Source organism: Caretta caretta, chromosome 5 (genome assembly GCF_965140235.1).
Source record: "Caretta caretta isolate rCarCar2 chromosome 5, rCarCar1.hap1, whole genome shotgun sequence".
NCBI classification, from domain to species: domain Eukaryota; kingdom Metazoa; phylum Chordata; order Testudines; family Cheloniidae; genus Caretta; species Caretta caretta.
This window is the reverse complement of record NC_134210.1, coordinates 136,003,752-136,028,918: the sequence shown is the minus strand read 5'-3', so window position 1 is coordinate 136,028,918 and position 25,167 is coordinate 136,003,752. Positions and strand designations below refer to the sequence as shown.

The following is a 25,167-nucleotide window of genomic DNA, read 5'->3' as shown; positions in this document are numbered from 1 at the left end:
GTTAGTCTCTAAGGTGCCACAAGTACTCCTTTTCTTTTTGCGAATACAGACTAACACGGCTGCTACTCTGAAACCTATCATTGTGCAAGGCACTGCATTTAGCCGTATGGAGTGGAAATCTATCAACTTCATGAAAAAACTCATACAGATACAGACAGACATCATGTTCCTTTCCAAATGCAAACAGATGGACATCATACCAAAAGGACTGAAGGTAAAAAATCCATTACAATCTACATACCACACAGACTATGCTGACAGCTTGTGCCACACGCTCTCAAAGAAACTGCGGAACCACCTGATCAACATCCTCTACACCAAACAGGGAAAGATTAAGAATGAGCTTTCAAAACTGGATACTCTCATAAAAAAACAACCTTCCACACAAACTTCCTCGTGGCTGGACTTTACAAAAACTAGACAAGCCATTTACAACACACACTTTGCTTCTCTACAAAAGAAAAAGGACACTAAACTATCTAAACTACTACATGCCACAAGAGGCCAAAGCAATGGTTCCCTTAACCCACCCAGCAATATTGTCAATCTATCCAACTATACTCTCAGCCCAGCAGAAGCAGCTGTTCTATCTCGGGGCCTCTCCTTCTGCCCCTCCACCCCCACGAACATGATACAGTTCTGTGGTGACCTAGAATCCTATTTTTGATGTCTCCGACTCAAGGAATATTTCCAACACACCTCTGAACAACATACTAATCCACAGAGACCTTCCTACCAACACTACAAAAAGAAGGATTCTAGGTGGACTCCTCCTGAAGGTTGAAACAGCAGACTGGACTTCTACATAGAGTGCTTCTGCAGACGTGCACGGGCTGAAATTGTGATGCTGTTTTTCCACTTGCCCCATAACCTCAGCCGCGCAGAACACAATGCCATCTACAGCCTCAGAAACAACTCTGACATCATCAAAAAGGCTGACAAAGGAGGTGCTGTCATCGTCGTGAATAGGTCGGAATATGAACAAGAGGCTGCTCGGCAGCTCTCCAACACCACTTTCTACAAGCCATTATCCTCTGATCCCACTGAGGGTTACCAAAAGAAACTACAGCATTTGCTCAAGAAACTCCCTGAAAAAGCACAAGATCAAATCCGCACAGACACACCCCTGGAACCCCGACCTGGGGTATTCTATTTGCTACCCAAGATCCATAAACTTATAAATCCTGGACGCCCCATCATCTCAGGCATTGGCACCCTGACAGCAGGATTGTCTGGCTATGTAGACTCCCTCCTCAGGCCCTACGCTACGAGCACTCCCAGCTATCTTCGAGACACCACTGACTTCCTGAGGAAACTACAATCCATCGGCAATCTTCCTGAAAACACCATCCTGGCCACTATGGATGTAGAAGCCCTCTACACCAACATTCCACACAAAGATGGACTACAAGCCATCAGGAACAGTATCCCCGATAATGTCACGGCAAACCTGGTGGCTGAACTTTGTGACTTTGTCCTCACCCATAACTGTTTCACATTTGGGGACAATGTATACCTTCAAACCAGCGGCACTGCTATGGGTACCCGCATGGCCCCACAGTACGCCAACATTTGTATGGCTGACTTAGAACAACGCTTCCTCAGCTCTCGTCCCCTAATGCCCCTACTCTATTTGCGCTACATTGATGACATCTTCATCATCTGGACCCATGGAAAAGAAGCCCTTGAGGAATTCCACCATGATTTCAACAATTTCCATCCCACCATCAACCTCAGCCTGGACCAGTCCACACAAGAAATCCACTTCCTGGACACTACGGTGCTAATAAGCGATGGTCACATAAACACCACCCTATACCGGAAACCTACTGACCGCTATTTCTACCTACATGCCTCCAGCTTTCACCCAGATCACACCACATGATCCATTGTCTACAGCCAAGCTCTACGATACAACCGCATTTGCTCCAACCCCTCAGACAGAGACAAACACCTACAAGATCTCTCTCAAGCATTTTTACAACTACAATACCCACCTGCTGAAGTGAAGAAACAGATTGACAGAGCCAGAAGAGTACCCAGAAGTCACCTACTACAGGACAGGCCCAAGAAAGAAAATAACAGAACGCCACTAGCCATCACCTTCAGCCCCCAACTAAAACCTCTCCAACGCATCATCAAGGATCTACAACCTATCCTGAAGGATGACTCATCACTCTCACAGATCTTGGGAGACAGGCCAGTCCTTGCCTACAGATAGCCCCCCATCCTTAAGCAAATACTCACCAACAACCACACACCAGAACCACTAACCCAGGAACCTATCCTTGCAACAAAGCCCGTTGCCAACTGTGTCCACATATCTATTCAGGGGACACCATCATAGGGCCTAATCACATCAGCCACACTATCAGAGGCTTGTTCACCTGCACATCTACCAATGTGATATATGCCATCATGTGCCAGCAATGCCCCTCTGCCATGTACATTGGGCAAACTGGACAGTCTCTACGTAAAAGAATAAATGGACACAAATCAGATGTCAAGAATTATAACATTCATAAACCAGTCGGAGAACACTTCAGTCTCTCTGGTCACTCGATTACAGACCTAAAAGTCGCAATATTACAACAAAAAGACTTTGAAAACAGATTCCAAGGAGAGACTGCTGAATTGGAATTAATTTGCAAACTGGATACAATTAACTTAGGCTTGAATATAGACCGGGAGTGGATGGGTCATTACACAAAGTAAAACTATTTCCCCATGTTTATTCCCCTTCCTCCCCCCTTCATGTTTCCTCAGACGTTCTTGTCAACTGCTGTCATGGCTGCTATTCTGAAACCTCTCCTTGCAAATGGTTTTCTGGGTGAAATCACCTTAGCTGGGTAAGTGACCACCAAAGGCTTTGACAGCTTTTGCCTCTTCATTATTTCTGTTAAAGCGACGTGGTCATTAGTCTCGTCCTAGAATGTTTGTTTGCTGAATGCAGTCTCTGAGTGCGTCTGCTGCAGCCGAGTGACTCCTTACCCTAGGCAGCCAGTCTACATAAATCAAGATTGGATGTTTCTCTAAAAGACCAGTTCTAGTTCAAAGGAATTATTGTGGGTCAATTCTCTGGCCCATGTTACACAGGAGGTCAGACTAGATGCTCATAGTGCTCCCTTCAGGTCTAGGCATTTATAGATCTATAAACCAGATGTGGAAAGGCTGGTTTGTTACCTCATTGCAAATGCAAGTTTTTGTAAATTATCTTGGTTATGCTATCTGCAGAGAAGTGCCCAGAGCGTGGGATATATTGATCCAAATACTTCACAGGTGGTAGTAAAATGTGTTGAGTATGGCTTATAGGAGACTTTATATAGTCAAATAGAAAATCTCAAGACTCTTTCCACCACTGTCTCTCAGATAAGTGTTTATTGTTTGGTAATTAGTCAACGTGGATCTCTGGAGGTATATTTATGTTGGGTAAAATAGTGTACTTAACAGTCACTGGAGAGCTCCAAATGTATTTTCTCCACAGATCCATACTCTCCTTTCCTCCATCCTGTTAGAGAGCTTATTCCTTCACTCTCCCACTTCCCTGGTCCTTCTCGCATGAACAGAGAGCAACGCTACCCAAAGTCCGGAGGTGCAAACAATTTGATGTTTGTTGGGGTGAACTTCCAGCAAGCTTAAATCCAAGTTCCTTTTTCCTTATTTTCGAATCCCAACTTACTTCCTGTTTGCCCCTAATTTATATAGTAATATTCTTAGCTATACCTTAACCAATCATTCTACTGAAATTTACCTAACCAATTCTAACATATTGTAACATGATTAGCTAACCAATTATATCCCACCACCTTAATTAGTTTACACCCAGCAAAATTAATTACACAGCAGACAAAAACAATCACAGAACCAGACAGAGACCATGCAAATAAACAATAGCAAAGTGGGAACTATAATGACAAAACAATACAGAAGTGAGGATTTCACAACTACATCTATAAAGACATAAGGGTTTTCCAGCTGTGTCTATTGATAAGTGAGTTCTAACCAGACAGAAAACTATCAACCTAAATTTCCTTTTACATCTTCTAGGCTCTTCCCTTTCTCTGGAGGTGATAGATCGGATCACCTTTCTAACAGCCCCAGATTGACTAGTTTGGAACGTGAGGATGTGACCGGTTGCTTCCCAGCTTATGGCTGCCGCTGCTGCTTAGCCAAAGGCATTGGCCTAAGAACAGGGCCTCAGACTGTCACAGTGAGAGAAGGCCCTTACACAGATTCTTTCTTGTATACCTCTATTACTAGCTAAATGATAAACATATACCTACATTCTTAGAGTATAGGTCTTTACAGGCAGGCCTGAATATCTATATCCTAACACATCCTTGCTTTGGAAATAAGGAGTAAGTTTAGCCCTACCTTGTTTCAGAGGTGCACTCTGTACATCTGTATGTACGTGTGTGTGTGCGCATTGGCCCCATACCAAACTAACTGCTTTTGAATGGTTCTGTGACACGGACATGGAGCATACAAGTGTGGATCAGTGAAGCCAAATATTTGGATAATTCAAGTTGATTATTTTTATTATGACATTCCAGGGAACCCCAGTCAATGGTAAATAACCTTGATTTCTCTCTCTCTCTCTCTACTAGGTTTACAAAGATGATAGGGTTGTAATCATTAAGGATAAATATCCCAAAGCTCGTTACCACTGGCTAATCTTACCCTGGGACTCCATCTCCAGTCTAAAATCCGTAACAAAAGAGCATCTTGAATTACTACAACATATGCATGCTGTTGGGGAAAAGCTGATCCAACAATGCCTGGATAAAGATAGCTTGGAGTTCAGATTGGGTTATCATGCAATTCCCAGCATGAGGTAAGGCTAGATTGTTCAGCCAGTTTTATTTCTGTTATCTGGAACACATTCAACCAATGGTATCAATTTCATGCCTACATAGCCAGGTTGTGTACCTGTTTTTGGACTTGAGCCTTTTTGATTTACTGAGATAAGGCCTTATTTTGAAAATTTGCAAAATGAAATTCTCTTGATTTATGATGAATGTTTGTGTCTTGAGAAACAGGAATGTTGGATGTCATTAAGAGGTGTAGAGTGTGCAACATAACAATCCAGAGCATTTAAACTATATAAAAGTAAAAACAAGGAGTATTAGCTACGCTTTATTTTTCTCAAGATTATTTTTTTGCTTACTCAGAAATATATAATTATATCGTTAAAAGTAAGTAGAAAAATTTTATAAGAAAATGGCAACTTTTTATTAATCTTCTGGAAGTCAGAAGTAGATTTTTCTCTGAAGCCCACATGAAGGCGTGCTCTCCTAACAGTGGCGAATGTTCCAGTTTATGGTGCAGACTGGTTCTTCGAGTAGATGTAGCCGTGTATTCCACTTAACTGTGTATGCACCTAGCACGTTAGAGCTGGAGAATTTTTCCTAGCAGTACCAATAGGGGGCAACACTTGCACCTTGTGGCCACAACCCTTCCCCATGCTACATGATGCAGCAACTATCTCGACCCCCCCTTAGTTCCTTCTTACCATCCGTCCCTGGCTGGAATGGGAGCACTGTGTCGTTCTTCACCTCACAGTTCCTCATTCTTTGACTTAATTGCATATAGTTAGTTGGTACCTTTTAGTATTAGTGTTAGCATTAGCTGGCTTAGTAAAGTGTTTTGCCTGGTGTTACCCTCACCAGGGTTGGTTGTCTGTTGTAGAATTGTAGACTATCAGGGTTGGAAGAGACCTCAGGAGGTCATCTAGTCCAACCCCCTGCTCAAAGCAGGACCAACCCCAACTAAATCATCCCAGCCAGGACTTTGTCAAGCCTGACCTTAAAAACCTCTAAGGAAGGAGATTCCACCACCTCCCTAGGTAACCCATTCCAGTGCTTTACCACCCTCCTAGTGAAAATGTCTCCTAATATCCAACCTAAACCTCCCCCACTGCAACTTGAGACCATTACTCCTCATTCTGTCATCTGGTACCACTGAGAACAGTTTAAATCCATCCTCTTTGGAACCCCCTTTCAGGTAGTTGAAAGCAGCTATCAAATCCCCCCTCATTCTTCTCTTTTCAGCCTCTCCTCATAAATCATGTGCTTCAGCCCCCTAATCATTTTTGTTGCCCTCCGCTGGACGTTTTTCAATTTTTCCGCATCCTTCTTGTAGTGTGGGGCCTAAAACTGGACACAATACTCCAGATGAGGCCTCACCAATGCTGAATAGAGGGGAATGATCATGTCCTTCAGTCTGCTGGCAGTGCTCGTACTTATACAGCCCAAAATGCCGTTAGCCTTCTTGGCAACAAGGGCACGCTGTTGACTCATATCTAGCTTCTCGTCCACTGTAACCCCTAGGTCCTTTTCTGCAGAACTGCTGCCTAGCCATTCGGTCCCTAGTCTGTAGCGGTGCATGGGATTCTTCCTTCCTAAGTGCAGGACTCTGCACTTGTTCTTGTTGAACCTCATCACATTTCTTTTGGCCTATCATAAATATAAAGGGAAGGGTAACCACCTTTCTGTATACAGTACTGTAAAATCCTCCTGGCCAGAGGCAACATCCTGTTACCTGTAAAGAGTTAAGAAGCTCAGCTAACCTGGCTGGCACCTGACCCAAAAGATTTGGGGTGAGGGGGGGGGAGGCTTTTGTTTGTGCTCTTTGTTTACGTGTTTGTTCTCTCTTGGGTCTGAGAGAGGCCAGACAGAAATCCATCTTCTCCAACCCATCCTAATCCAAGTCTCCAATATTGCAACCAGTAGAGGTAAGCCAGGCAAGGCGGATTAGTTTATCTTTTGTTTTATGTGAATTTTCCCTGTGTTAAGAGTGAGGTTTATTCCTGTTTTCTGTAACTTTTAAGGTTTTGCCCAGAGGGGGATCCTCTGTGTTTTGAATCTGATTACCTTGTAAAGTATTTTCCATTCTGATTTTACAGAGGTGATTCTTTTTCCTTTTTTTTTTCTTTTTTATAAAATCCTTCTTTTAAGAACCGACTGATTTTTTCCATTGTTCCAAGATCCAGGGGTTTGGCTTTTTGATGATTTTGTAACAGATTGGTTAGGATATTATTCTCCAGCCTCTCCAGGAAAGGGGGTGTAGGGCTTGGGGGGATATTTTGGGGGAAGATGTCCCCAAGTGGTCTCTTTCCCTGTTCTTTGTTTTAAATGCTGGGTGGTGGCAGCATACTGTTCAAGGACAAGGCAAAGTTTGTACCTTGGGGAAGTTTTTAACCTAAGCTGGTAGAAATCAGCTTAAGGGGTCTTTCATGCAGGTCCCCACATCTGTACCCTAGAGTTCAGAGTGGGGAAGGAACCCTGACATAGCCCAATCCTCTAATTTGTCTAGGTCCCTCTGTATCATATCCCTACCCTCCAGTGTATCTACCACTCCTCCCAGTTTAGTGTCGTCTGCAAACTTGCTGAGAGTGCAATCCACACCATCCTCCAGATCATCAATGAAGATATTGAACAAAACCGGCCCCAGGACCGACCCTTGGGGCACTCCGCTAGATACTGGCTGCCAACTAGACATGGAGTCATTGATCACTACCCGTTGAGCCCGACAATCTAGCCAGCTTTCTATCCACCTTATAGTCCATTCATCCAGCCCATACTTCTTTAACTTGCTGGCAAGAATACTGTGGGAGACCGTACCAAAAGCTTTACTAAAGTCAAGGAATAACACGTCCACTGCTTTCCCCTCATCCACAGAGCCAGTTATCTCATCATAGAAGGCAATTAGGTTAGTCAGGCATGACTTGCCCTTGGTGAATCCATGCTGACTGTTCCTGATCACTTTCCTCTCCTCTAAGAGCTTCAGAATGGATTCCTTGAGGACCTGCTCCATGATTTTTCCAGGGACTGAGGTGAGGCTGACTGGCCTGTAGTTCCCTAGGTCGTCCCCCTCTTTTTTAAAGATGGGCACTACATTAGCCTTTTTCCAGTCATCCTGTCGTGCGTGTGTGTGTGTGTGTGTGTGTGGAATCCCTAACAACGACCCTCACACAAGGTGCTTGCTCTGCTTAGGTGAGGCTCATATCAAAGAGTGGTTTTCAATTTGTAAATTGTTCACAAAATGGACTCAAGCGGCTAGAGACCTTTGCCTGAAGCAGAACCTTCTCAAGCAGGCCACAAGGCCTGTTTCAGTACCAAGGCCTACGTCAGATTGGAGGTTGCCCTCCTCCACAGTGAGTGGTACTGGCTCATGCTCTGGAGTCACTGCCTCTCCAAAGAGGCATAGAAACCACTCTCTCCGCCAAAGAAAAGGTTGCAAGACCAAGTGTGACCACTCCAGATCTCGAGGAGACTCTTCTTACTCCTCTAGGAAAAGTATGGCTACTGCTGACATGCAGGATGCAGCATCTGTTCAACCGCTCCCCAGTACTGCACAGGGATGTGAGAGACCCGGTATCGCTGAATCTGGTTCCAGCCCCAGGGTGTCCATTGAGTCTGGTACTGAGAAGGGTTATGCTGACATTGACAGTGTCCACATCAGCAGCATATCAGGTGGCAGAGGTGGTGGACTTCCTGAGCTCTACTTTGGTTCAGGACTTCTCCAAGGCTGTGTCGTCCACAGCTTCGCTATCCGGACAGGCGGCTGAACCTTTGTTGTCTGTTGGCACCGCATCCTGATGTAGCCTTACCACCAGCTGTGGAAGTGAGTCTGGTGCCGGGCACAGCACAATGGACCTTGTTGGCACGGAAAACTCCTTAGCACCGCTGCATTTCATGCTACCGATATTACTGTGGTGGCACTCCCTGCCCTCCACCTCTGCACCGTCTGCTGCTTTGGGACTGCTGCTGATTTTGGGACTGGTGCCACTCCCAGCACTGGAGATAATGGAGGCATACTGGGTCCCGGCTGTGCTGTTTTCATTGTTGGCACCAGTCCCTCCCTTGCTTTGGATGATGGATGATTGGACCAGTTGCTTGCACTTTGGGGCTGGCTCCAATCACCTGGCCTATACCGGGGACTGTTCATAGAATCATAGAAGGTTAAGGTTGGAAGGGACCTCAGGAGGTCATCTAGTCCAACCCCCTGCTTGAAGCAGATCCCTAAATGGCCCCCTCAAGGATTGAACTCGCAACCCTGGGTTTAGCAGGCCAATGCTCAAACCACTGAGCTATCCCTCCCCCTCATGTAGCAGCTCTTCCCACAGTTGGGACAGGGGCCCCTGGCCTGGTGCCCTAACCTTACCCTTATGCCTAGTGACCCCCCAACCCCGCATGGAACCTGTGAGACACTCCTCGTTCAGAGGTTGCGCTCCTATTCTCATTCCTAGGCAAGATCACCAGGCATGCAGTGGGCCAACAGTCTCAGCCAACAACAAGTTCAGGTACCAGTTGTCCTCCCCTTTGTGGAGCCTCTGGAATTGTCCCATCCTGGTCCGCCAGTTCGTGAACGGGACCTGTCATTCGCTCAGTTAACTGCCTTTTCATCATCCCTGAATGATTCAGCCATGCCTGGCTCTTCCTTCCCTTCAGTGCCTGAGGACTTCAAAGATGGCCAGGATGCTCTGCAGCATGTGGCTGCTTCGCTGGGCATCCAGGTGGAGCTCCTGTAGGAGAACACCCATTAGTTGCTGGACATCCTGCAACCATCTGTCCCAGGGCGAGTGGCCCTCACAATTTAATGATGCACTCTTAGAGCCTGCAAAGGTTCTTTGGAGGAAACTGGCTTCATTGCTGCCTACAGCAAAGTATTTGGAGAAATGCTACTTTGTCCTGATGCAGGGGTTTTACTCCCACCCAGGAATTTCTAATTCCTAATTCCTTGTTGTAATTGCAGTGAACGACAGAGCTCGGCAGGGCAGATTTAAGTCAGCTCCTAAGAATAAGGACTCTAATAGGATGGCCTTAATGGGTAGAATGAACTACACCACCTCTTCTTCCCTAGAAATGCAGATTGTGAACAACAGGTATTGCTGTTCAGATACTATTTTGTAAATTGGATGACTGTCTAAATTTACAGACCAGCTGCCTGAAACCTCCAGTGAGGAATTTTGGGCATTTATTGCTGAGGGCTTCTTGGTGCCTAGAATGTTGCTACACTCTGTGCTAGACGTAATGAATACTTCAGCCAGAGTGATGGCCTCAGTGGTAACCATGAGGAGGGCGTCCTGGCTGCAAAATTTGGGTATTGCATCAGTGTGCAGCCCGCTATAGAGGACTTGCCCTTCGATGGTCAGGTCCTCTTTTCAAACAAAACTGAAATCCTTCGAGGGTTCTAGGGCTACCATATGTTCCTTGGGGGCGTATACACAGGCAGTGCAAAATCGCCAGCATGGTGGTCAGCAGCAACAACACTGCCTGCAATGCCTCTTTCGGCAATCTTTTCCTCCCCTGAGAAAGTGGACCTAGGTCCCAGGGGCAGAGACATTCAGGTTCTGGGTTTAGCCAGTTGACGTGCTGTCCCCAAGCACCCGTTTTGGCTTGTTTGTCCAGAGCAGCGGTCCAGTCATGACTTTCACTACCCGGGTCCCTGCCATTTGGGGACAGGCTAGCTTGCTTTCACAGTGTTTGGTGCTCAGTTACCACCGAGAGCTGGGCCCTAAACACCATCAGACTGGGCTATGCTATCCAATTCTCCTGCACCCTACCCCTCCCCACTCTCTCTCTCTCTCTCTCTCTTCAGAGACCCCTCTATGAGATACTGCTCCTCGAGCAGGTCTGGTTGCTACTGGCTTTGGGAGTTGTGCACAAGGTCCGTCCGGAGTGCCAGTGTCAAGGTTTTTGTTCATGGTGCTTTCTGGTTCCCTATCCTCAATCCCTGCAACCTCAACAAATGTATCAGATACCTGAGGTTCCGAATGGTCCCCCTCTCCGTATCCTCCCCATGTTGACTCCAAACAACTGGTTTGCTGCTCTGGACCTTCAGGACACTTACTTCTATGTGGCCACTGAAGAGTTTTCCACCTTGTCATGGTGAACCACCGTTTTCAGTGCATGTCCTTCCTTTCCGTCTGTCTTCTGCCCCCACCCCGGTTCTTACCCAATGTATGGTCATGGTGACAGTGTACCTCAGGAAAAAGGGAATCCTTGTCATCCCGTATCTGGACAACTGGCTACTAGGGGGCAGGTCCAGAGAAGAAGTTCTTTCTCACATACATGTTATGCTGTGCTTATTCTGGATCTCATCCTAAACACTGAAAAGTTAACATTGGTCTCCACTCAGAAAATCGCGTTCATTGGGGCCCTAATAGACTCTGAGTTTGAGAGCATTTTTGCTGACTGACCATTTTCAGATGATTTGGTGCCTTTTGTCTCAGTCTGCAGTCTCAACCTTCCATGACCGTTCAGAAGTGCCCGAGATGCTTGGGCCACAGGTCTACATGCACTCAGGTGGTTCAGTTTGCCAGGCTGCATCTTCACCTTCTTCAAATGTAGCTCAAGAGCACCCTACCATCCAACCCTTCACACTTGGGACAGTTTGCTCTGTCTCCATCCGTTGATCCCAGACTCCATCCTGGCGGATGGGTCAGGGCGTTCCCTTCATCTGGCCCTTACCCAGGGGTGAAAGTAACATAGAAGACTTACCGGTACGGGGGCCCAGGTCTAGCCACTTTTAAATCACTGGGCCGGGAGGGGGGCCAAAAGGCAGCGCTTTAACGTCGGCTGCGTAAGCGCCGGTACTGGTGGCCACTTCTTAGCGGTATGCCGTTCTGGCCCTCTTTCACTCCTGCCCTTACCAACTAGGATTGTTGTCGCTGATGCCTCCCTGATGGGTTGGGGAGCACATCTGGGGTTGCTGAGAGTCCATGGTTGGAGCAGGAAGCTTCACTCCTGCATATCAGTGTGCTGGAGCTTTGGGCCATCTACGATATCTGTCACACTTCGCTAGACTGCATCAGGGGCTCAGTGGTTCATGTATTTACTGACTATAGAACTGCCATGTATTATTATATAGGCAAGGAAGAGAACACTGGATGTGCTCTGTCATCCAAGAGGCAATCAGGCTGTGGCTGTTCTGCATCGCAAAGAGTACCACTCTGACAGTCCATCACTTACCCCACTTCCTGTGAGTGTTGCTTGTGAGTCACTAAGTGGAATGCATGGCTCCATCTACTTGAAGAAGAAATGTTTACTTGCTGTAACTGTTGTTGTTTGAGATATGATGCAGACGTGTATTCTACGACCCACCCTCCATCCCCTCTGCGTCGGAGTCTATGGGCATTCAGTGTGAAGGAAGCGCCACTTCATATAGCCAGAGGAGGGGGTATAGTCTTGAGGTGCGAGTGCCACCCCCTACGGGTACTGCTAGGCAAAACTTGCTGGCTCGATGCACTGGGCATGCACGCACCTAACTGGAATACACGTCTGTCTCACATCTCGAAGAACTACATTTTGTCTTGAGCCTTGACCAAGTCTTTAACCTGGTTACAAAGCACAGTTAAAGTCCAGGCTGTACTACAAATAGCAGCTGGTTTATGGGATGACCACGTTGCAACCAGATTGTCAGAGGTGGCTGAATTTGTAGTACACATAGAGCCAAAGGCCCCGACTCAAATATAAACTTGGGCTAAAGTGCTTTCCTAAGTCCCACTGACTTAATGTTTCCAGCCAAGACACACATGTGCACACACACCAAGCTCCTCCCCTCCCCCCAAAAAACAACCTGTTGAGAGCACGGCATTCATTGGAGTTGCACCAGAAGTAATTCTGGGCTGCACTCCTTCCTGCCTCCTATCACCTTGTCTTATTCTACACCACCTTGTGAGTTGCCTTCCTTGCTAACGCCATCTTCATCAGTGTCTAAGTTAACTCCCTGTGAGTTACACCATGTCACCATTTACAGCTGTTTGAACCCCCCATGTAACTTACATCTCTGATGAATATGTCCCAGAGACATCCAGAGGAGCTGGATCTGTTTAGGGCAGGTGTGAACTTGTGCCCAGTGCTTAGCAGAATCCTTTAACATTCGTATCAAGCTAATGTTGGTATAATTCTTTTGTAAATGTAAAATCACGATTACTTGTGTTTCAGTCAAATACATCTCCATGTAATCAGCCAGGATTTTGATTCTCCTTGCCTTAAAAACAAAAAGCACTGGAATTCTTTTACTACAGAATACTTCTTAAACTCTCAAGGTAAAGACTTTATAAAATTTGCTCCATGATGTATAATGTTATCATTTTCATGTATTTTCAAAGCTAATGTAAATCTTAAACAGTGTGTTAGAAAAAGTGGAAGGTCCTGCTTAGTTTTGGATATTGGGTAACATTGGTTTTCTGACAAAACTAGCACAGCATTTGATTGGCTTATGTTTAACAACGGGACAGACTCTTCTATTTCCAGGAGGAATAGTTGAAGAAAGAATGTGGCATGTTGAAACCCTATTCTGCAACGATAAAATGCTTTACCTGTTTAGGTAAAGCAGCGTGCAGACTCTTCATAGTGCTGAGAGTGCAGTGTTTTGATACCAAACGTCTTTGTTTCCTTCAGACGTGATAGAGATGGTGAAGACCAAAGGAAAAGTTCTGGTTAAAGATGGGACCTCTGCGCTCCTCAAGTTGCCTCTCAGATGTCACGTGTGCAAGCAACACCAGTCTACCATCCCACAGTTAAAGGAACATCTCAAGAAACATTGGCCAAAATAACTGTACAGATCACTGTGTGAAATCTGATCAATCTAAGGCTAAACACTTTTTGTCGAGTTGCATAGATTTTTGTTTTAGCTGAATTACAGGTTTAACACTGCGAAGGTTCCTCGCTAGTACAAACAGCATACGACTGACACTTTTGTAACTTCTTTTTAGAATACAAATAAAGCAGCCTCAAGTTCAGTATTTTGTAGATTCATTGTGGACTATCACTCCCGCAGTGTGTCTGACTGGGAAGTCTCTCAAGGGCTTTCCGGGGGAAAATGTGGCTTATGCTTATTCAAAAGTCTGCTAAGTACCTGGTACAGATTGAATAGATTCCAATGCTAGAAGGGACCATAGGGATCATCTAGGCCAGGGGTGGCCAACCTGTGGCTCCGGAGGCTCTTCAGTGGTTAATATGCGCTCCTTGCATAGGCGCTGACTCCGGGGCTGGAGCTACAGACCTTAACTTTCCAATGTGCCAGGGGGTGCTCACTGCTCTGCCCCTTCCCCTGAGCCTGCCATGCGCTCACTGCTCTCCCCCCACCCCGAGCCTCCTGTGCATGCGAAAGAGCTGATTGCGGCAGGCGGGAGGCACTGGGGGCTGGAGCAGGGGTGGGGGAGCTGATAGGGGGCTACAGACTTATTACTGTGGCTCTTTGGCAATGTACATTGGTAAATTTTGGCTCCTTCTCAGGCTCAGGTTGGCCACCCCTAATCTAGGCTGACTTCCTATATAGCATGGGCCAGAGACCTGCCCCACAATAATGCCTAGAGTAAAGCTTTTAGAAAAAAACACCCCCCCCCCTTGATTTAGAAATTGTCAATGATGAAGAACCACCACAACCCTTGGTAGGTTGTTCCAATGGTTAATTATGCTCACCGTTAAAAATGTAGTCCTTATTTCCTATCTGAATTTGTCTAGTTTCAACTTCCAGCCTTTGGATTATGTTACAACTAGGGCTGCCAAGCCATTAAAAGAAATAATTGCGATTAATCGCGCGATTAAACAACAATAGAATACCATTTATTTTAAATATTTTTGGATGTTTACTACATTTTCAAATATATTAATTTCAGCTACAACACAGAATACAGAGTACAGTGCTCATTTTATATTTTAATTACAAATATTTGCACTGTAAACAAAATTCTATTTTTCAATTTAGCTTATACAAGTACTGTAGTGCAATCTCTTTATCATGAAAGTTGAACTTACAAATGTAGAATTATGTACAAAACCCCCTACATTCAAAAATAAAACAGTGTAAAACTTTAGAGCCTACAAGTCCACTCAGTCCTACTTCATGGTCAGCCAATCACTCAGACAAACAAGGTTGGTTACAATTTGCAGGAGATAATGCTGCCCGCTTCTTGTTTACTATGTCACCTGGAAGCGAGAACAGGCGTTCTCATGGCATTGTTGTAGCTGGCGTTGCAAGATATTTACATGCCAGATGCGCTAAAGATTCATATGTCCCTTCATGCTTCAACCACCATTTCAGAGGACATGCGTCTGTGCTCATGATAGGTTCTGCTTAATAACGATCCAAAGCTGTGCGGACTGATGTGTGTTCATTTTCATCATCCGAGTCAGATGCCTCCAGCAGAAGGTTGATTTTCTTTTTTGGTGGCTTGGGTTCTGTAGTTTCCACGTCAGAGTGTTCCTCTTTTAAGACTTCTGAAAGCATGCTCCATACCTCCTCCCTCTCAGATTTTGGAAGGCACTTCAGATTCTTAAACCTTGGGTCAAGTGCTGTAGCTGTCTTTAGAAATCTCACATTGGTACCTTCTTTGCGTTTTGTCAAATCTTCTGTGAAAGTGTTCTTAAAACGAACATGGGCTGGGTCATCATCCGTGACTGCTATAACATGAAATACATGGCAGAATGCGGGTAAAATAGAACAGGAGACAGACAATTCCCCCAAAAGGAGTTCAGTCACAAATTTTAATTAACGCATTTTTTTTAACGAGCATCATCAGCATGGACGCATGTCCTCTGGAACAATGGCCGAAGCATGAAGAGGCATATGAATCTTTAGTGCATCTGGCATGTAAATATCTTGCGATGCTGGCTATAACAGTGCCATGCGAACGCCTGTTCTCACTTTCAGGTGACATTGTAATTAAGAAGCGGGCAGCATTACCTCCCGTAAATGTAAACAAACGTTTGTCTTAACGACTGGCAGAATAAGAAGTGCGACTGAATGGACTTGTAGCCGCTAAAGTTTTACACTGTTTTGTTTTTGAGAGCAGTTATGTAACCAAAAAGAATCTGCATTTGTAAGTTACACTTTCATGATAGAGAGTTTGCACGACAGTACTTATATGAGGTGAATTGAAAAATACTATTTCTTTTATCATTTTTACAGTGCAAATATTTGTAATAAAAAAATATAAAGTGAGCCCTGTGCACTTTGTAGTCTGTGTTGTAATTGAAATCAGTATTGAAAATGTAGAAAAACATCCAAAATATTTAAATAAATTTGGTATTCTATTGTTAAGTGCAATTAATTGCGATTAATTTTTGAGTTAATCGCGTCAGTTAACTGCAGTTGACAGCCCTACTTACAGCCTTTCTCTGCTAGATGGAAGAGCCCATTACAGTAACTCTTTAACGCTGTAGTTATGTTCTTGAAAAATGCTACTTTAAGCAAATCCAATTTCCCCATAAGAATTAATAGGGGGGGGGGTTAGGTTCCAGGGACATTTTTTTTGCCGGACAAAAGACAATAGTTTGTGTATGTGTGTACACACACACACACACACACACTAAAGTTTTAAACAATTTAATATTGTACACAGTAATGATGATTCTGAAGCTTGGCTGAGGTGGTTTAGTCAGAGGGGGGGATATTTCCCAGGGAATGCCTTGCTCCTAAATGATGAGCCAGCACTGGGCTGAGACCTCAAGGGTTAACACGTTGTTGTTAAGGTAGCCTCACGCTCTACAAGGGAGGGGAGACACGCATTGCCCCTTTAAGTATGCTGACCCCACTCTGAGTACGCTGCCTTTCTAAGTAGATCGGCAAGTTGAGACAGCAGCTGCTGCCAGCAACCTCCCTCTGTCCTGAGCCCTGTCCATGGAGATGTGGGCGAGGGGCACCCTGACATTAGCACCCCTCTTCCCCGCCCTCTGCATGGCAAGTAGGAGGCTCTAGGGAGCAGCTCCAAGGCAGAGGGCAGGAGCAGCACATGGCAGTGGGGGGGGGGAGGGACAGCTGAATTGCTCAGCAATTGATAGCCTGCTCGGCAGCTGGCGCACGGGGAACTGCTAGCCCACCCTGGCTCCAAGCCCCCACCAGCTCCAGCAGGCTGCTCTTCCTGCAAGCAGTGGACAAAGCAGGCGGCTGCCAAATCACGTTCTCAGGGAGCATTGGCTCAACTTCCAACGAGCCTGTTCTCTGACTGATCAGCAACGTTAACACTAACCCGGCCAACTTTCAGTGAAGAGTCCCTGTATTAAGTATTTGGTCCTGGAAACGGACTCTCCTTTCCTCTCCGGGGAGACCCTGGGTGTTAGCCCGCTTGGTGAAGTAAGCAGCACGCAGAGCCACCAAGGTACCTTCACCATGTGTTTTTCTTCTTTTGTCCGCTCTTAAGTTCCTGGTACAAGACAACCCTAGAGCAGCGGTAATGAGGAGCCTCTTCCAGCTCACTGGTTAGCCTTTTATACTGCCAGTGTTCTTCAGGGGCTAAGCTAATTACTCGTGAACTTGTCAGGCTGGTAACAGCGCTGTGTTACCCACCTCCTTCATTTTGTTTCCTCAGCTCGGTCAGGGCCCCCCTTTTCCACGAGGGCTCGGTTTCCTGCTGGACCAAGCTCTACCTTCCTTATGGAGGCTGCGCTCTCTCACCACCCCTGCAGTTCTCTAGTCTGCCTTTTCATGGGCCACCCGTGGGGGCTTCCATCCTCAGCCACAGAATAAGCACGTCTTAGGTGGGGGTTTACCCCAGAACTCAATTTCATCCCATAGATCATCACAGCAGGGACAGCCTACAGATCCTGGCTCTGGCCTTGCCCCTTCCTTTGTAGAGCACACTGGGGTTTCTTCCCCAACAGACCCCCTCCCACTCCAAGGGTCTCTGAGCCCCCTTAAGAGGCTTTGGGGGGGGTCATTCCCTCCTACAGTCCCCCTAACTGGGGTATCTTGGGTTGACCTCCTGCCCTTCCTTCAGATTGTCCTGTGTGTGGGTGACCCCTGCCCCTTCATCCCCTTTTCCAGCTTCTTTGCCTGGTATTCTCCACCTAGGCCTTGTTTTCTTAGCTTGTTGGTGTTTTTCACTTTCCTGCGTCTCCTTTGTCCCAGCCTTTCTGACCCACTTTCTTGGCTTTTTTTCTGTTTAGGGTTTTCTCATATCACCCCTTGTGGGCTCTGGCTCCATGCTTAATCCCAGCCCCTCTTTTCCTCACACCCCACTGAGGTTCCTTTCCCCGGGCCTCCTTTCCTCTCCTTAAAGGGAATGCGTTCCACACAGTCCCCATGACCACAGGCTGGAGCAAGGTTTCCACTACCCTCACCCCTTTCTATTGGAACCTCCCACATATCTTCGATGTGACTACAGCCACTGGATAATATTTTTCCTCCCTGTGTATGCATTCTACATCTAGGGTTTCCCCCTCCTAAAACCACTGTGGTTTAATCTGCCTGTTCCGCAAGAGTGAACAACCAGCTGCTAGGTCAATATCCTCTGGCCTACAGCCCAATCTTACAGGGAGTGTTTTCGCACTCTTCCTAGAGGTCTCCATCACCCCAGACTAGCTGCAAAATTCCCCCAGACCACATTACATATACAGGCAGTCCCACTTAATGTACCATTTTCCCATTGGACTGGTAGCAAGTAATTTCCCAGCTTGTTGACATGGCCTTTTTCTCCTCCTGTCTCTCATGCCCAGACCTTCTCGCTCGAGGGATCTAATCTCTTTCCTCCCCTCACATTCCCTGCTTGGGGGGGATGAGACACTTTCCTGGGAAATTTTGCTTCAACACACTTGGCCAGGTTTACTGCTGCATCCATTGTCTCTGGTTGGTCTCCTCACCGAGACCTTAGTGGTATCTCACATAAATTGTTCTAATATTACGGTATCCATGGCCTTTTCCAAATCTTGCCCGTTGGGACTCAGGCATTGATTGGCCCAATCTCTCAACTTCTGTATGAAAGATTTGGGCCCAACCCTGTAAATCCATGTGGCTTCCCTAAATTTCTGTCTGTACCTTTTGGCCACAAGCCTACATAGTCCAGTACAGCAGCCTTTAACACTTCATGATTCGTGGCCTGCTTTTCACTCTGCCACGTAAACAGATATTGTGTTTCTGCTGCCAGAGAAGGGGCTACACCCCGTAATACTTGATCCTAGCTTGCCCTAGCAGGAATTCCCTCGAACATCCCTAGGGCCACTGGATTATCTCCAGGGCTCATTTGAGAGGTCCAGGGCCGCTCCCCCTTGGCAAGAATTGTTATGTTTTGTAATAACTGCTGCTGTACCTGGGTCTGCTCCGGCATGAACTCCTGAAACACATGCTGTTGGTCTGCCTGCCACCCCAGAATATTGTCACTAGGTCTGCTGCAATGCCCACTGCATCCCCTTCTGAGCATGAGCTCTTCCATCTTTTCCAGATTCCTCTCACAGGCCACCTCTCAAGCCTTCCTGGTTGTGGCTGACAGATGGATCCTGGACAAGCCCACATTTGTGAACTGGCTTCCCCCTTCCTCTCCAAGAGAACGCTGGCTGGTCAGCCCACTTTGTGAATGAAGCAGTGCACTGGTCCACCAAGGTTCACCCTGTGTGTGCGTTTGCCTCCTCTTATGCTCCAGGTACATTTCAACCACCTAGCAGCAGTTCTGAGAAGCCCTTTCCTACTCACTGGATTAGCCTTTTTTATACTGTCTGCTTTCCTTCCTGGGTTCTTCAGCTGGCAGGCTAATTACTCATTAACTTGTCAGGCTACCAGCAGGTGTGTGCGTACTCATCTATTTCAACCGCAGCCCATGCCGTAGGTGGGGTTAGTGATCAGGGTGCTGGCTTCCACAGAGCTTGGATCAGCACCCTGTGACAGTTCCCCAGGTAGGTAGTTATAGATTTGTGTTTGACTTTGTGGGGAAATTACCTAAATCTGGTGTGAGGGCACTTCCCCTTGGCTCTCAGTGACATGCAAGTTGACTTCTCTCATGGCTGCGTCCCTCTTACTGGGTCTGGCATGGTGACTGAAACTAGTGTTAGAAAGTGACGTCCGTTCAATCAAATGAAATCTCTACTAAAATGCCTCGGTGCCCCCATACAAAATACCTAGTGTAGCTCACCAAGATTGTGGATGCTTAACTCTCACACTTAGCCGTGCAGCAGGCCTGAAAGTTGAACCTCTGCAGAGGTCTCTAGACACAAGACCTGATTCTGAGGTGTTGAGCACCCCCAGTGCTAGGCTTTAAAATCTGCCTGTTTTGCTTTTGATGTAGTTCGTAACCGCAACATTGTTTAACAAAGCATACCTTCTGACGTAAATTGAATTGTAATAAGAGTGTCTGGTCTCTTCCTTAGAAGGGCTCAATTCTGCAGTACTTTGTCAAAATCCAGGGCATTTCCCCTCGTAGGACTGCTGCAGGGAGACCCTGTATAGACCTTGTCTACATTTCATAGTCAGGTAAGGATTACTGAACACATTAGACTGAGCAGGATGAATTCTAACTAGGGTTGTCAAGCGATTTAAAAAAAATCGTGATTTTAAAAAATGAATTGCACAATTAATCATGCAGTTAAATAATAGAATACCATTTATTTAAATATTTTTGGATGTTTTCTACAATGTCAAACTTTAGAGCCTACAAGTCCACTCAGTACTACTTCCTGTTCAGCCAATCGCTCAGACAAACAGGTTTGTTTAAATTTGCAGGAGATAATGCTGCCCAGTTCTTGTTCAAAATGTCATCTGAAAGCGAGAGCAGGCATTCACATGGCACGTTGTAGCCGGCACCACAAGATATTTACAGGGCAGATGCGCTAAAGTTTATGTCCCTTGATGCTTCAACCACCGTTCCAGAGGACACGCATCCATGCTGATGACAGGTTCTGCTCAATAATGATTCAAAGCAGTGCGGACCAACACATGTTCATTTTCATAATCTGAATCACATGCCACCTGCAGAAGATTGATTTTCTTTTTTGGTGATTCGGGTTCTGTAATTTCCGCATCAGTGTGTTCTTTTATGACTTCTGAAAGCATGCTCCATACCTCCTCCCTCTCAGATTTTGGAAGGCACTTCAGATTCTTAAACCTTGGGTCAAGTGCTGTAGCTATTTTTAGAAATCTCACACTGGTACCTTCTTTGCGTTTTGTCAAATCTTCTGTGAAAGCGTTCTTAAAACGAACATGGGCTGGGTCATCATCCGTGACTGCTATAACATGAAATACATGGCAGAATGCGGGTAAAACAGAACAGGAGACAGACAATTCCCCCAAAAGGAGTTCAGTCACAAATTTAATTAACGCATTATTTTTTTAAACGAGCATCATCAGCATGGACGCACGTCCTCTGAAACAATGGCCGAAGCATGAAGAGGCATATGAATCTTTAGTGCATCTAGCACGTAAATATCTTGCGATGCTGGCTATAACAGTGCCATGCGAATGCCTGTTTTCACTTTCAGGTGACATTGTAATTAAGAAGCGGGCAGCATTACCTCCCATAAATGTAAACAAACGTTTGTCTGAGCGATTGGCTGAACAAGTAGGACTGAGTGGACTTGGAGCCTCTAAAGTTTTACATTGTTTTGTTTTTGAGTGCAGTTATGTAACCAAAAAAAAAAAAATCTACATCTGTAATTTGCACTTTCCTGATAAAGAGATTGCACAACAGTGCTTGTATGAGGTGAACTGAAAAATACTATTTTTTTTATCATTTTTACAGTGCAAATATTTGTAATAAATATAAAGTGAGCGCTGTGCACTTTGGATTCTGTGATGTACCTGAAATAGATATTTGAAAAAGTAGAAAAACATCCAAACATTTAATAAATTTCAATTGATATAAGTGCAATTAATTGCTATTTAATTTTTTTGAGTTAATCGTGTGAGTTAACTCTGATTAATTGACAGCCCTAATTCTAACCAGCAAAAACACTGAAGTCCATGAAGAATTGCCAGACCATTTAATGTTAATACGTTAGATTACATTTAACGTTCACTTAAGCCATTTATTTAAATAGCCAATATTCATTTTAAACTTACTGGACAACTGAACTAGTAGACGAAAGGAAACAGCTGATTGTTTCTCAGCCTGCTGATGTTAGCTTGTAATATTATCCCAGTGAACATGCCTGCTGGATTGTCCACAGGCTCAAAAAGGTGATGAGTTAGAGCAGGGGTTCTCACACTTTTGTACTAGTGACCCCTTTCACATAGCAAGCCTCTGAGTGCAACCCCCCCCTATAAATTAAAAGCACATTTTAATATATTTAACACCATTATAAATGCTAGAGCCGAAGCAGGGTTTGGGGTGGAGGCTGACAGCCCAGGATCCCCCATGTAATAACCTCGTGACCCGCTGAGGGGTCCCAGCCCCCAGTTTGAAAACCCCTGAGTTAGAACCATTAACATTTTCTGTGGCCTATAAAAAACACTTGTTCATCATAATTCGTCTTTGCTAACACAGAGCTGCTGAAAGAACTGGAGTGAAGCCAAAGCAAAACTTCTGTCTGGACTGGAGGGTCTAATTTCAGGGGAGGCTAGAGTTACCATTAGGGAACCCCCTCTTAATTTCTCTCTGAAAGTGGGCAGGGATGCCACGCAGCGTGGTCGTACCTCCACACAGCACAGTATTTAATTCTGCCTTTCCTCTCTCAGGGTGGCATCCCGTTTATTAATGCAGGTCATGGTCGGGGAGTGACGTGCTGGCTGAGCTGACTGTAGCAGGGAGGGTTTGAAGAAGGCTTCTGCAGCACCCAAAAACCTGTTTGCCAACAGAGATCAGGTGCATATCTGGAAGTTCTCAGTCAGCGTGGTATTGATCATGTGCCAAATCCCCAGGGAATCAAGATCAGAAGCAGCAAGGCATCACTTTTGCTTGATGCCTTCTAAGCTGTGGAGATGTGTGTCTGTAAACATGTTCTCAGATTCATTCGAACAGTTTCATTAGGTATTGTGTGAGGTCCTCTCCAGCACCGTTCATATTATTGGAAATGTTTTGCAGCGTGCCACCTGAATGGATAGATAGTATGCAGGAAACCCACATGGCCACTTTCTACACCCAGACCTGAGGTCTTTCCAATAAGAATACGTGGACAGTGTAGACTGGCAGGCTATAAGCTTTGGTGGAACACACAAGATTTCAAAGAGCAGCTCTGCAGATCTTTCCTTATTGGTGACAAAACTCAGTGGAGGGTCTGCTATCAGGACAGTGTGGACCTCAGGATGGATACAGATATCCCTGTACAAGAAATATTCCCAAATATTGTGGACACAATTCCAGTGCACCGTATGCCATGTCTCAATGGACTGACTAGGTTTAATGGTATTTTAGCATTCAGACGGTCTTATCCAAGCCTATTTTGTTTTTGTTTTTTTGGTCCCCAATTCTAAGTCTCCTGAAAACTCTTACTTCCTGTAGATGAAATCACATGGTCAAGCCTTGGTTCTGCAACAAATCCTCAGTTACAATGCTGTGACTAAAGTCTACAACTAGTACTTGCACCTTCTTTGTGCCCTTGGGCTCAGCCTTTGGAGACGAGGTACATGTCCCCAACAACATGTTATCCTCTCCATGCCCTTCCTGCGCAGCTGTCATGGCTGTAGGCCTGGCATTAGCCCTGTTCCTTGCAGCCATTTGCATCCGCTGTTTAATTTTGACAGCCAGATCATTCGAGTAGATGGCATGAAGTCCAAATAATACTCTTGTAACATTAGTATTGTCATGAGAAGGTCATTGCTTTGATGTCATTAGTGATGTGTGCTTGTGGAAAGGGCGGCTTCTTACGTGTTTACCAGTGGGACTGTTGAAGCAATTATCAAGTATAAAAAATGAACTGCAGCTCCAGAATGTTTTATTCGACTTTATGTCAAGGTGGGTGATGACCTTGTGCTTCCCGGCCCAGGGCTGGTTGCTGGATTGCACGCTGCTGTGGAAAACGGCTCTTCCTCACCTTCTCCTGGGGTCGCACGTCCTCATCCTTTGGGGCCTACGTATTAGGGCGATGGGTGCGCTGAACACGCTGAGGTGGCATTCTAGTACAGCCAGGGCTGGCTCCAGGAACCAGCGAAGGAAGCAGGTGCCAGGGGCGGCACTCCGTCCGTCATCAGGGCGGCACGTCTGGGTCTTCGGCAGCAATCCCCTCTCTTCCTCTTCAGCAGCACCTCGGCGGCAGCTCAACCAGGCTTGTTTTTTTTTGTTTCCTTCTTCCTTCGCCGCTTGGGATGGCAAAAAAGCTGGAGCCGGTCCCGAGTACAGCCACTCTCACATTTAGAGAGAGACTTTTCCCTTCTTACACTGCTTATGTAATATTAAGATGTGGTGGTACACTGGGGACGGCAACAGACTCAGGCGGGATCCATGGGCTCCAGGCTGTGTAGCGAGGAGGCCCACCGCAGCAGTGAGTCAGGGGCATAGCGGTTGCTCATGGTAAAGGACCCAGTAATTCTAATCTGAATACCGAGCATTTTTCATCGAGAGCAGCTGTAACCACGGAGCACGCCAGTTTTCAGCTACTCAGTGATGCTATTGGCTTTGCCCATATTGCTTTGCCATTCACAGCAAAAGACTGCTTAAAATAACACTAGCTAAGAATAAGATACTGTTCTTCTGCTTCTTGTGAACACTGCAGAGGAATCATCCAGCCCAAGGGACAGATATTCTTGCACTTCTCAACAAGGACTGCTCTAGCCAAGCAGTGGCACTAGGGGGCTCTGAAGAGAGCCCCATCCTCCTTAGCCAGCAGTCACATGTCCCCTTCCCCTCTTAGACTGGGTAGAAACCACTACTAGATCTTGCTGAAGGTATGTTTCATATTGATGTTGTTGTGATGGACAATGGTGGTGTTCAGCAGGAGGCAGCCTCATTTTGGTGGTTTACAACAGTGTCCCTGTTGTACCCCACTGCACCCTAGACCTCTTCATTAACTCTGTTATGGCTCTGTATTTCTTCGTGGCAAACCTATAGATGACAGGAGGGGGGTGATAAGGCTACAAAGGGCTATACAGCACAAGCCTGACTCTGTATTTCAGTGTGTTCTTAAGCAAATCAGCCATGTCCCATCGACACATGATGTTGTGACAGGGTTCCTGGGGGCTGTCTCTCACCAGTGTTGTTTTTAAAAATGACCACAATCACACAAAGTTTGAGAGATGGAAACTTTGTTGAATATTAAACAAATCAGGCCCCAAAGGAATACTGGTTAGTGAAACACTTAAAAATGACTTCAGAAAAGATCTAGACCTTTTCAGGAGGAGGCTGGGGAGGAAGCAGTTTGTTTCCTTGAGAAAAGAATGTAGTCAAAGCTAGTGTTAGACATGTTCTAGAACAACCCCTGTGTTACGTGCATTGCAGACATGCCTACTTGCTGTATCTGCACACATCATGGCTCCACAGCCAGTAGCAGCAGGTGGGAATGTTGGCATAGACCAGCCACC

General features: G+C 45.8%; 1 protein-coding gene and 1 pseudogene across 8 annotated transcripts in view; one reads left to right on the top strand and one right to left on the bottom strand.

The window, feature by feature from the left end:
- Positions 1 to 13,750, top strand: part of APTX (aprataxin) — a 43,811-nt gene extending 30,061 nt beyond the window's left edge. For 7 of the 8 annotated variants that reach the window (XM_048849737.2, XM_075128928.1, XM_075128929.1 and 4 more), the window contains 4 exons: positions 4,608 to 4,834; positions 11,875 to 11,985; positions 12,951 to 13,054; positions 13,410 to 13,750. In XM_048849737.2, coding sequence (XP_048705694.1) covers positions 4,608 to 4,834; positions 11,875 to 11,985; positions 12,951 to 13,054; positions 13,410 to 13,564 — 597 coding nt within the window. In that variant the 3' untranslated portion in view covers positions 13,565 to 13,750. The remainder of the gene's footprint in view (positions 1 to 4,607; positions 4,835 to 11,874; positions 11,986 to 12,950; positions 13,055 to 13,409) is intronic. The other variant, XM_075128927.1, reaches the window with a different exon arrangement.
- Positions 13,751 to 21,678: 7,928 nt separating this feature from the next.
- LOC125637418 (actin-like protein 7B) lies at positions 21,679 to 23,710 on the bottom strand (annotated as a pseudogene).
- Between the last annotated feature and the right edge of the window lie 1,457 nt (positions 23,711 to 25,167).